Source organism: Megalops cyprinoides, chromosome 6 (assembly GCF_013368585.1).
Source record: "Megalops cyprinoides isolate fMegCyp1 chromosome 6, fMegCyp1.pri, whole genome shotgun sequence".
NCBI classification, from domain to species: Eukaryota; Metazoa; Chordata; class Actinopteri; order Elopiformes; family Megalopidae; genus Megalops; species Megalops cyprinoides.
In genome coordinates, this window is record NC_050588.1 from 29,694,009 (window position 1) to 29,707,056 (window position 13,048).

At 44.0% G+C, this 13,048-nt stretch overlaps 1 protein-coding gene across 20 annotated transcripts in view; it reads right to left on the minus strand.

The window, feature by feature from the left end:
• The window catches only part of dock3 (dedicator of cytokinesis 3), a 179,592-nt gene that overhangs the window by 8,353 nt on the left and 158,191 nt on the right, over positions 1 to 13,048 (minus strand). For 15 of the 20 annotated variants that reach the window (XM_036530879.1, XM_036530875.1, XM_036530870.1 and 12 more), the window contains 21 exons: positions 11,916 to 12,062; positions 10,617 to 10,715; positions 10,135 to 10,229; positions 8,978 to 9,053; positions 7,807 to 7,907; positions 5,628 to 5,686; positions 4,753 to 4,901; positions 4,546 to 4,631; positions 4,332 to 4,358; positions 4,092 to 4,187; positions 3,875 to 3,935; positions 3,516 to 3,609; positions 3,155 to 3,303; positions 2,724 to 2,810; positions 2,329 to 2,433; positions 2,071 to 2,212; positions 1,774 to 1,940; positions 1,354 to 1,440; positions 1,078 to 1,257; positions 612 to 695; positions 334 to 450 (listed from right to left, as the gene is read on the minus strand). In XM_036530879.1, coding sequence (XP_036386772.1) covers positions 334 to 450; positions 612 to 695; positions 1,078 to 1,257; positions 1,354 to 1,440; positions 1,774 to 1,940; positions 2,071 to 2,212; positions 2,329 to 2,433; positions 2,724 to 2,810; positions 3,155 to 3,303; positions 3,516 to 3,609; positions 3,875 to 3,935; positions 4,092 to 4,187; positions 4,332 to 4,358; positions 4,546 to 4,631; positions 4,753 to 4,901; positions 5,628 to 5,686; positions 7,807 to 7,907; positions 8,978 to 9,053; positions 10,135 to 10,229; positions 10,617 to 10,715; positions 11,916 to 12,062 — 2,208 coding nt within the window. The remainder of the gene's footprint in view (positions 1 to 333; positions 451 to 611; positions 696 to 1,077; positions 1,258 to 1,353; positions 1,441 to 1,773; positions 1,941 to 2,070; positions 2,213 to 2,328; positions 2,434 to 2,723; positions 2,811 to 3,154; positions 3,304 to 3,515; positions 3,610 to 3,874; positions 3,936 to 4,091; positions 4,188 to 4,331; positions 4,359 to 4,545; positions 4,632 to 4,752; positions 4,902 to 5,627; positions 5,687 to 7,806; positions 7,908 to 8,977; positions 9,054 to 10,134; positions 10,230 to 10,616; positions 10,716 to 11,915; positions 12,063 to 13,048) is intronic. The other 5 variants (XM_036530880.1, XM_036530876.1, XM_036530871.1 and 2 more) reach the window with 2 other exon arrangements.

Below are 13,048 nucleotides of genomic sequence, written 5' to 3' on the forward strand. Positions count from 1 at the left end.
TGAATAGTGTTATGCTCACACTCACTGGTCTGAGGGTTCTGTTTGCCTGGTCTGACACTGTAGCTCATTTATTTTGAATGGATACAATTCTGTTCTTTTGTGCTGGAAGTCGCTCTGGATAAGAGTATCTGCTAAATGAATGTCATCTAATGTAAAAGCACTCATTTTAAAAGAGTCTGCTACAGCGGAGTTTAAAGCAGCATTTATAATGATGTGTTTACAGTGTGATGGGTACAGCACCTAGACTGTTAAATGCAAATAAATAAAGCATCAAAACACATCCAAAGATTAAACTATGGACCAAGGAGGCATGACTGCAGAAACACCACTCACATGGCACAGACTGCTCCTCATCATCTGAAACTGATCTATCAGCTTCTTGTGCAGGGGACGCATTTCCGGGTGCACCAGCTTTTCGTGGACAGCTAACCCGACTCCCAGGATGTGAACCTGTGACAAACATCCACAGCGAATGGCTCAGAGCCGCTGTTTCTCTGTCGAGTTACTGTTCACACAAGCATTTACGTAATGTCCAGAACGAATAATGAAGGTGCTACTTCATGTTAACAGCCACACGCTGACCACTGACTTTGTGACGGCATCGTCCTCACCTGTTCCTGCATGAGGTCTTTGAGCTGTGTGATCTTCTCAGTGTCCTCTGGGTGACTGGTGATGTACTCTTTATCGAAGAACGCCTGGACAGGAAAACACCATTGCTTTCAGCAGAGTTGCTTCCAAATGCGTTCCCACAGTGACAGTGACACTAACAGAAAGCTCTCCGATGAAAGTACACTACTTTTCAGAGGATCTGGATTTCAATATTTCAGTAAGAACACCGGTACAAGCAATCCATTTTTATTTGAGAGAAAAAAATAATTTCAAGGTATTGGGAATCCACTGGCCCTAAGGGTATGTTGCTCTCCTTCGAACATGGTAGTAACCGCACCTTCAAACACGACGATAACAACACCTTCAAATGTGATGATAGACACACCTTCAAATATAGCAATAGCAACACCTTTGAATACGGTGGTGAATGCAGTTGTAAACACAGTGATGCTAAAGGGTGGAGCCTACCTCCTGGTACCGCGCAATGCCTCCGTTGACAGCAGCGTCGATGACCCCATTGAGGCACATGCTGAGGAGGTTGATGTTGCCGTGGAGCTGCTTGTGCTGGTACTGGCTGATCAGGGTGCGCAGCTCCTGGTTCTTATTCTCCACCACGTAGATGGCGTTCTCCAACGGGCTCACCTCCACCTGTAACACACACACAAAGGCCTCATCGTCAGAACCTGCTGCTGAACACTCTTGGGTAAGGCAATGACAAGGGAAAAAAGGATGGGTGCCGCTCACCAGCTCTCTCTTCTCCACCTCAAACCAGCGAGAGATACCAGGCAGAGGGTGAGTGAGAGTCAGGGTGGTCCTCTCGATCCACAGGCTCTGTAAAACATAAGCGAAGATGCTACTGAAACCACCTGATACACATCTTTTGGGTAGCAGTGTAGCATAGTAGTAAGGAGCAGGGCTTGTGGCCAAAGGGTTGCAGGTTCAATTCCCCACTGGGGCACTGTTGTTGTACCCCTTCTAAGACACTTAACCCAAAATACAGCCTTCAGCTGTATAAATGGATAACATGTAAAACTGTAACCCATGTAAGTCGCTCTGGATAACAGTGTCTGCTAAATGACAAAAATGTATTGTAAATGTATAAATCTCAGATACTGCTGTTGCTGTATGTGACGAGTGGGTAATGTGGTTTGCAATTTGCTGTACCTTGAACTCGTTCTCTCTATCCTTGGGACCCTTGTGGAAGGGGCGGTCGTAGCGGAAGCGGCGTACGTTGTTGACGCGGTAAAAGCTCTTGATGCGGTCGGGCACACGGTCCATCTGCAGGACGTCAGCGCTCTCTGGCACCGGCGTGACCGCGTAGATCTGCAGGTCTGAGGAACATTGCATGAAGGAAAAGGCTGCAAAATGTGCCTCTTTATACAGACGTAGCTCCACACACACACACACACACACACACACACATGCAGGCGTATAGTTCCAATCAAATGCACTAAAGGATACATTGGGCATCACACTGTAATATAGCCTCATCTGGTTGATTGGGGTGTTGCATGGCAATGGCTTGTGGGAATTCTCCCAGCATCCTTTGCTGGAAGGCTTCAAGCCTCTCATAGTCATGTCCCCGGCAAACAAACTCCTTGTTCTGTAAAGAAACCACAGAAGCGGCAGTGAGTGATAGAAAACAGAGATCATTAATATTCTTTTTCATAACAGGTCACAGTGTCACAGTGGAATTAAAGATAAGATGCTTTGACTCACCCTGAGGAAAAAAGGGAACTTCCTGCCATAAAATCCCACCCTGAAAAACTCAGGCTCCAGTCGCTGCTGCTCCATGATGTTGTCGTAGTAGGCTGCCTCCATTTTCTGTCAATGGAAATGAGAGAGTGAGAGAGAGAGAGAGAGAGAGAGAGAGAGAGAGAGAGAGAGAGACGCTTCAGGATACAATTTAACGATACTCAACAAAAGAATGACCCTCAAGCTTAAAAAATCCCTGCATGGGAAACAGACTATTTGCATCACAATCGCGCTAACCATACTCAGTATGTGCATCTGATAAGGGATTGTATCCAGCTTGAATCCATTAAGAAGGGATCCACGCAGTCTTTGCCCTTTCAGGCAATTACGACTTGTCTTGCAGCAGGCCAGGTACTCACCCGTATCCAGCTCAGGCTTTGGTAGTCATACAGTGATTCATATTGAAAGGCCAGCTCCCGACACAGGGGAATGCCATACTCCCAGCACTGCAAATGACCACACAGACCTGCTGTTACCAGAACTGCTCAATAATGTAAAACCACAGTTTCTAATGAAAGCCGCTGTACCAATCTGTGCTTCTTTTGGTTAGCAACTGTACGAAAGAGTCAAGGTCAGTGAATTGTCATTATCGAACTGAACTGCTAGCGTGTTACTCAGCATGAAATTTTTCCCAAAAGGGATGGGTGGCTGTTTGAGTCACAGTCTGTGTCTGACCGTCTTGGCCACTGACTCATGACAGACTGTAAGCCTTTCTAAGCTCTGGTATTTGCAGAGAAATGCTACCGTTTCAGAGAAGCTAATCGCGCATGTGTGTGTGTGTGTGTGTTACCTTGCCCTTGTTGAAGTAGTGGATGACCTTGCGGCAGAGCCCCTCCTTGCGGTGCCACTCGCTCTGGGCAGGGTAGTGCAGGAACTCCCTGAGCGGGCGCTCCTCCCAGTGCAGAAGCTCCCAGTACAGCAGGAGTGTGAAGGCCGCCTCTGCAGGCCACCACACAGAAACACACACACACACACACACACACACACAGAGGTCAGAGGTCACCACAGGACAGAGATTCAATCATCAATAAAGCCTCAAAAGCACGAACACAAACGGGGTCAGTCCAGAGTTACGACTCTTACACACAGCAGGCTGCGTGCTGGTCTGGCCTGGGCCCCCTTTTGCAACATGCCGTGCACACGTGTTTTACCTGTGTAGTTCTCTGCCTGCAGGTGCATGTCACACAGCTTGTGAATGTAGCGAATGTACATCTCCTCTTTATTAATCTCTGACTTGTAGAAGTTCTGCAGGGAAACAGGCAGACAAATCAGTGCATGCGACCAAAGCTGATGTAATGCAATGTAACATATTGCTATGACATCATCAGAACGTGACACGAATGGTCCCTGGAGCAGACTTTCAGAAATGTCAGCTCATAGCAAAGATGCTTCAGTCCATGAGATATTTAAAGACATTTCTCAATGGCTGCTTTGTAAAAAACATGTGGGAGTTGTTATTCTATGGAGAGGCATACTACAGGGCAGTACAGAGGTGTGTGGCAGGTCTCACCAGTAGGTTGACGGTGCAGCCAATCTTCTTGTTCTCAGTCTCCTCTCCCTTCATGCAGTCCCTGCACAAGCAGAAGAAACAAAATTAGGAATTTGTAGTAATTAACAGTTTCATTCTTCAACCATTTCACTCATGGTTGATCTTGGCATTATGGTGATATTTTATACATTCATAATGATGCGGTCGCTCATTAGGATTTGCCCTACATACAGTATACCTGTAGTCAAGAAGCCTCTCCATGAGGCGGGTCACAGAGGTGACAAAAGAAATGCCCGTCTCCCTCCAGGTCTCCTGCTCGATCTTCTCAAGGAGGCTGGTGACAAAAAATGCCTTTATTGGTGCATCACAGAAACTCAATACGCAGTCACACTGAGAACATGACTGATGAACACAGAACAGACACAGACTCAACGCTGGCATTAGTGAAGGCATGACCAGTAGAAAGGTGTTATCTTACCTGGGGTAAGGCCCAAAGAGCTGGGTTCTAATCCCCGCGGCAGAAAGCAAAGCAGAGACAAAGAAGGTTATCTTAAGAGCAGGAGGCCAGAACAGGTTAACGCTGTCACCAACCCCGTGGCACAGGAAGAGGAGAACCGCGCACGGAGGGGGGAGAAAGAGCGCGAGTGTGTGTGTGTGTGAGTGTGTGCGTGCACGCGGCTGCCTTGACTTACAGCAGGCTGAAGAGCTCGCGGTAATTCTCATCCCCCTTCCCCTCCGACACCAGGCTGTCCAGCTTGTCAATCAGCTCTGCCTCCACCTGCAGTGATATTATGGGTGAACATGGCGGAAATCACGGGTAACACTGGCTTCAGTACAGAGGAAAAGAGCCAGTCAGACATTGAACTCAGATCAGGAGGAGGCACAGAGAGAGCTCTGACCTGTTTGAAGTTGCCGTTTTTGCGCTGCTCCCAGTCCATCATGTCGTGGAAGATGGGGATCATGATGTTGCGAACTTCGGCCTGCGGCACCAGCGTCACGCCCAGGAAAGGCCCAATCATTCCAGGGATGAAGTGGATCTTGTTTTCGCCTGGTTGGGACAAAGCAATCCTCACATGGCTTGCATCTTGATGTGATGTAGATTATTAATTATTTATTTAACATGATCCCGCAGCAGAAAAATGCCTCACTAGTACAGAACATGGCCTATTAAAAACGAAATATAAATGCACATGGGCTCCTCATTAACAGGTGTATTTCTCATGGGGTTACAGACGAATACCTGAATGCCCAGTCAGTTTTAGAGACTGCAGTTCCTCTTACAATCTATAGAGGTCAATATTGCACAACTTGTTGTGCCATTACTGGTCAACATTTCAGGGTATACCGCAATGGGAAGGAAAAAATATGCTCACAAATGGGTCTTCACTACATGATCAAACACCATTTCAACCAAAAAATGAAGAGAAAAAAGATGACTGAACTTATAGCTTTCAGTGCATCAACAATTTGTTTTGGAATTGCAATATGAAAAGAACTATTTTCTCAAAACAAGAAATCACACTGTGCTGAGGACAGCCAAAGGAAATTGGACTGCTGTATGCGTGTGTTTTTGTGAGTGTGTGTGCAATTTGTGTGTGTGTGTGTCTATGTGTACATTTATGTACGCGTGTGAGGGTGTGTGCATTTTTTGTCTGTAAGTTAATATATGATTGTATGTGCATGTCTACGTGTGTATGTTTTGAGTGAGTGTGTATGTCTGTTTGTGTGCATATGTGTGTGCATGTTTGTACGTGTGTGTGTAACTGGGACTCACCGAGATTCTGCCACATGCTGAACAGCTCATAGGCCATCATCACTCTCATGTCACCATATCTGTCAGGGAAAGAATTTATCTGTTAGCACATCTAATACCAACAGTGTATGTGGAGGGACATCAATGGACTGTCATGGACATTCCCACAATAAAATGAATCAGAAATAAAGGGACCAATAACATTTTAACATTTACTTTCAGCAGTGCTTTCCCTGAAGCTAACTGTAAATTCAGAGCAATAGGTTTGTTTAGAGCCCACATATGCAGTCTTCTCACAGCCTGTTTATGTGTGTGATGCATGTATAAGTGTGCATGCGTGCGTGTGTGTGAGCACAATCAAGAGAAAAGAGTGGGAAATGTTATGCTTGAGGATGAAATCAAAAAAGCAACACGGTATAGCCCAAAGATTACCCAAGCTTTTGCATGTCATCATTAATCCACACACACACACACACACACACACACACACACACACAGACCAGGAACATACGTATGTGTTATACACACAACACACAGCTCTGCTGCTCTGATCAGAGGGTCTTCAATCAGAAGAGAGATGTACCTGTAGTACATCAGACCACTTTACAGTGGAGTGCCTTTCTTCTCTTCTGCCTCCTCTCTGTCGCTGTCTTACCTCCTCTCAACCCCCCAACCCCCCCCCCCCCCCCTCACTGTTTCTCCTCACCTTCATCTCTCTCCCAGATCTCTCTGTTCCTGCCATGAGACCCATGAGGAAGAAATTAAGGCAGGGAACTTACCTTTATATTGATTAATTGGTCTCGACCGGTTTTAAATTGCTTTTCCTAATTAAGGAGCTCAACACAAGGAACACTCATCAGCTCCCATAAGTGTGTCTATTGTTGCAGCGTTACAGCATCTTAGTGCACTTCACATTAAATTGCATTACATCCTAATTGTAACAAATACATTGGGTTGCATCAAACAATTTTGAGTATAACAGTGAAATCAAAGATTGGCTTGAATTGCAGTGACTAAAATTATTACATTAATTGCATTAATGTAATCAAGAAAAAGGGAACCTGCTACCAACCATCCTTGTTAATCGTATAAAATAATAATTAAAAAAAATAAGGTGAGGATAATTACTGGATGAAGGTAAGTTCTCTGCAACTGCTGACTCTAGCTCCCCAGGTACCACTGTATGTCTCTCAGTGCCCAATGGAAGGACACTCCAGCTAAAACACGAGACATGACCCTCCAAGAAACCTGTCCTTACAGCTACAGACAACAACAAAATGCCTTCGAGACTGATGACATGCCATCCAAGACATTTTCACATAATACTTTATTAAATGTATCAAGCCACCGGAGGAAGGCCATTGGCAAAAAGGCAACCTGAACAGTATTAATGGGACAAAATCCAGTTGGGTAACATGCAGGTATTAGCTTGGCCTAATTCTCAGTCCATGTAACTAATGCCTAGAATTTTGACAATCAATTTTGACATATATGCGTGCAGATATGATGTGGAGTTTTGACCACCAAAGGGCAACATGAATCATTGTGCAAATCAAAAACACTGAAGATAATCATCATAAGCTGTGTTTTTTTCAGGGAGAAAAAAGGGCAGAGAAAATAAGCCCCCAGGAATAACACTTCCCTATTTTCATGGGGATTCTTGGGCACGCAATGAAAGCACAACTGTTTAAAACTAGGTCACAAACACAGCACCGAACGACACACCTATTTTCACTCAATTAGAGAGTAAAAGAATCTAATAAGCATAAGTAGAATACAATCTTCATCGGTGATGCTATTCTTAAAAGCAACTGATGTCCATAAAATTGCACAAATGTAAAACATTTACAATAAAACACTAGAATTTACACACCTTACAGTTTTATGTTACCCACTTATGCAGCTGGACACTGAGACAGTTCAGATGAAGTAACTTGTCTAAGGGTACAACAACAGTGCCCCTTCAGAGAATCAAACTGGCAACCTTTGGGTTACAAACCTTGTTCCTTATCATGATACAAAGCTGCTGCTCTGTGATTTCTGTCAAAATGTGCCTCATCCACATTAGAGTCCTTTCAATCATGAGATGACAGAGTGCTGGAATACCAGACGATTGAGGAGAAATGGAGTTTGAAGTGAGTATAGGCACTGTTCTTGGAGACACAGTGAGCAAGGATGGGGACGGAGAGCACGGACTTACTTGTCCAGCACTTTCTTCCTTTTGGCTGGGGTGAGGGTCTCCAGCTGCAGACTGGGTTGGTTGATGTACAGAACAGCAAGACTGAAGTATGAGTTCCATACCTGCAAAGCAGAAAGGGCACACATGTTTGCTTCTGAAACACCCCTCCAGCTGTACACAACATGCACACAAAGCATACTTTTCACCTTGATGATGACGATGACAAGGAAGAGGAGGATAACAACAATCATCATCGTCGTCAGTATCATCATCATCACCATCATCATCACCATCAGTATCATTATTATCGTCATCATCGTCTTCGTCATCATCATCATCATCATCATCATCGTCATCATCATCATTACCACCATCACCACCCCCTTCTTCTTAGTCTGCTTCTTCTTCATCATCATCTTAATTTATATAAATTGGATTTTAACTTGTAATACGAATCTCTCTATGTTATCCATTATTCTATAATCTATAGATCCATTACTTTGGCATAATTTAGCTTTTATTGGTTGTCACATTTCTGTTCATATCTCTGCTGTCTGTCTTCATTTTTAGGTTTCAACTAGCTGTCTAATATTTTGACTATTTTTTTCTTGGTTGTGCTCTGTGGTCATTTGTGTGCATTAATTTTATTTTGGTAGATGGAGGGATGAATGCCTTCAACCTTTAACATGAAAAGTTGACTTTGTAAGTTAAAATAAAAAGGGAGTACAGTACTCTATGGTGAAATGTAATCTGATTAGATCAAAATAAAGTTCAATGGTCAGCTTCACTGCTGTTTACATAAAATCTTTCACTTAAATTCCATATATGATGGGTGACAAGATGACTGTTATTTTGGCCTATAAATTCAGCCTTGTTTGTTTTTTGTTTAAGATCCTGTTCAGCTGTGGTTAATTATTAATCTCATTTGCTCTTGATCAGCCAATTTCTCTGCCATGTGTCTGCCAGGCACAGTTATGCGTCCCAGGACTGAGATGACCTTCTCATTAGGAGCTGGATTAGAGACTGTGGGGGTCCTCCCAGCAGGCTGCCGCAGAGCCAGGGACAGATGACTGGGCACCATCTGCAGCGTGGTTCCCGCAACAGACTGGCGTGGCACCCACCGCTGTGCCAGAAGACCCCCCCCCCCCCCCGACCCCACCCCGCAACAACAACAACAAGAAGTCACACAGACCTTAAAATCAAAGTCCGCCTCTGTGAAGTTCTTGTGCAGAGCTGGGGACAGGTACTGAGCTGTTGTGACAATGATGCTGAAAGAGACAGAGAAACAACGCATCTTCAGTGTCACGCGCTGCTCGATGAGACAGATGTGACAGTACAACTGTACAGCAGGTCATACTGGTCCATTGTCATTAAGGATTAAAAATAGTCACTCAGGAGAACAGAGCAGGAGAGCTCCTCATATACTGTATTAATGCACCTGAGGGCAACTTTAAATGGGGGTATTTACACTAGGAAGAAATGGAGCATGGAAAACAGGAAAGTGTAAATATTTTCTCACAAAAGGATGCTGTGAAATGCCAACAGGTAACACCACGGGTCTTTAATACTGTTATTTAGTCTAGATCAATGATGTAAATGGTGGAGTTTAACTACATACCTATAATTGCAAGGGTCGTTCTTATATGGTCTTTTAATACCTTAAGTTATCAAATCATCCTTGCATTCAGAGCAGACACTGTAGCTGACCAGGAGGATTTCTGCATGTATGTACTGTTTTTTAATTTTGAGGGAGAGCAGTAAACCATCAAACATAACTTAGAAGATTCTCAGTACGACACAACTCGAAGACATTCCAACTGATGTATACACATATCCACTATCAACCTTTTTTGTCTTTATTTTTTCGTTCTAGCCAAATAAATAACTCTCATGCTAAGAGGCTTAGAATAACCAGCAGGGTGTAGATTGAAAGTGAAATTTATAATGAATTGAAATCCCCGCAGGGTACAGTGTACAAGCTAAGCAGGCTGCATTTCTGCTTCACTAAGCACAGACACAACCTGGTCTCCACCACCCAAAGCCAGACTCCAACACAACACCCTCTGCATACGTAACAAAGCGTGTGTGACTGCTATATCATATAGCATTACACCGAAGGTGCTTGGTTTTTGGGAAAATAAATGACATTTTAGCCTGCAGTTCAAAATGAGGAAGCACATACTGACAAGCCTCATGTGACAATATACAAACCTCTACCACAGCTGAAAAGATATGTGTGGATCTGGGTCATGATTCGGAAAAGGAACACTGCCTGACCTGTCCCTCATCCCCCTTCTCCCCCCACCTCTGGAGGCCTGTGAACATTCCGGAATGAACGTGCTCCCTTACTTGCTGGTCAGGAGCCTCATCACGTTCCAGTCTCTGGGAAAAATACTCAGCTTCATAAGATTGCGGAACACGCAGAAGATCTTCAGCAGAAACTCCTGGGGGAGAGATACAGCACACAGATGCAAAGAGCGAGGCTTCAGTTTCCATCACCCGCTTCACACGCTTTCCTCCCTAGCAGGTGCACATCAGATGTCTGTATCACTCCACTACGTTTAAGAGTGGCAATGTGTTCACCTATTGTAGGATCAGAGGGAGATGTATATCTGTCTACCCAAATGTAACCAAGGAATACATTATGGCCTCTTTATGAAGTAAGGAGAAACAGATACCCAACAGCCGGAGATCGTGATTAGCATTTTTATCGTAGACACTGGGATTGCTTGACACACTTAGAAAAGACCTGTTGTTGAGTCCACCATCTTCTCACTCCACTACTTGCACCAAATGGTTTGGTAAGCTATCTTGTGAAGCACATGTCTCACCTTGAGCTCCTCTTTGCTCTGGAAGTTGTCCAGCAGGTGCTGGAAATGGATGTCTGACATTTGACGCAGCAGAGACAGGAGGCAGGACACATACTCTCCCTGCCAATGAAAAGCCATGGAGACACACATCAGTGAATAAACTTGTCCGTGGTGTCACACGTTGAAAAATCATTAAAATATATTCGGGGAAGAGGGGAGTAGGGTAACAGGGGTAGCGGGGTTTTGGAATGGGAACGATATTGGCTTCAGGCTTTATCAAAAAAACTGTACAGAGGATACTGACATATTCTGTGCAATGCTACCGATTCTGATTGGTGATAAGTTTATGCATATCATTATAGTCTTTGATTACTAAAACAAAAAGACTACTGATACCCAACAAAGACAGTCACTTCTCAGTTTTTAAATGGCAAGGTCTGTTTAGTCTTTTGAAAATAATTGACTTGATAGTACAATTAGTCAAATGTGCACAATGAAGAGAACTTGGGTAATGAAATTAGGCAAATTAAGCAAACCCTACATGCTTTAAATGCACAGGCATTAAAACCAACACCGCAACCAATGACAACAATTAGAGTTATTCACGTAAAATCAGCTTCAGCAAGCAACCATATTATACATCCAGCTAAATATTTCCTGGGTTTCCTTTTCAAATGCTAATGGCCTAACTGACAGTAGTATAATTCCAAACAATAATAATAATAATAATGATAACAATAATAATGATAATAACTATATCTATTTCAAAAATCAGTTAGTTAAATGTACTTAGCAAGAACGTAGTAAAAGTAAAATAATAGTATATTTCAGTGAAAACCCCTAAGTGCTGCTTCAGACCTGCATTATGTACTGTCCATCATGTTCCCTGCAAATAAAGAGTATTAATATGAGCATCCACATACTGAGCTATACTCCCACCAAATACAAGTCCCCAAATAGTGGGACTCTGTTTCCAAGATCTTAATGAAGAGCTCTGAGCATTAGACATGAGAGGGACTGCGGAGCTCCCTTGGCCTTGGCCAGGTGCTTACATCAGCCCCTGCCTGGCAGACATGTTTCATATTTAACCACCACAAATAAATTGTGCCAGGCTGCATTCTGTCCTGCTGCCGAGAAGCCTGATTCTGGGTCAGAGTCACAGTATGAGTCTGAAGTCTGGATGACGATGGGGAGGCGGAGGGGGGCATGCCAGTGGCGGGGTGAAGGGCAAGTGCGGTGGTGATGTGGGGTGAGCGAGGACAGGCGGGGGAAGTGGGGAGGGGGGAGGTAAGAAGAAGAAACGAATTGTTAGTTACTAACAGTGATCTCAGCTGTGCACTGCGGGCAGCGCTGGCCTCTTACCGCCTCCTGAGACTGGGACTTGCTCATGATGGCGAGCAATGTCTGAAGAAGGACATCGAGCAGGCTTTCAACCATCATCTCTACTTCCTCCTGCACTGATGTCTCCTGAGAGACAGAGAGGGAGAGAGAGAGAAAGAGAGGGAGGGGGAAGAGACAGACAGAGAGAGAGATGGATGGAGGGGAAGAGAGAAGGTCAGAGAGTGTGAGGGAGAGAGTGAAGAGACTTACAGCGCACACATATTCGCACAAAGTTCAATGCTGACCTGAGCATTAAAAATTGTAAAAAATATTAAACAATGCCCAGTCACAGGCATTGTTTTTTAAAGGTTAACAAATTCTCAAATACTTTCAGAACTACCAATAAATTGATGGCGCACCACACAAATTTAAAAACTATTTCAACAAAGGAGCATTAAAGTGAAATATAGTTTGGGGGAGGGGGGATAGCCTTCCTTCCTAGGACTAGGAAGGTTGTCTGAGAGAGTAACTCCCTATAAACAGAGCGTGAAAGCTTTCTCCATGTCCTGCTCTGCTCGAGCAGGCTTCCAGCTAATCCAGAACAAATTGCTATGGTATGAAAAAGCCTGTCAGGTGTGCATTGCTTTCGCAACAAAGTAAAAGCCATGCCTCTGTGCTCACACCATGAAATGAGGCTTGACGGATTTCAGAAGCTGGTTACACTACCTGATAGCAGACCATATCATTTTATCAAGTACAACAGATCACAGTAAGATATCTTGCAGGATGGAGAGGCACTTTGTGGTAACTCAAGAGAATGTGTGCTCAAGTAGCAATGTATATGGATGTATACATGTACAATGCCGGTGCTTCTCAGTGCGTGTGTGTGTGTGTGTGTGTGTGTGTGTGTGTGTGTGTGTGTGTGTGTGCATATGTGTGAAGAGTCCAATGCAGGATTTTGTGCTTGGAGTGTGGGTCACGGAATATTGAGATTCATCATTTGTGGGGGGGGGGTGACTGTGACTATTAGTGCATATTGAGCAGCTCTGTCTTTTAATAAGTTGAAATTCTCTTATGAGTTATGATCATATACATTGCATTCTCCAAATTTATACAGAAATAAGGTTATTTAT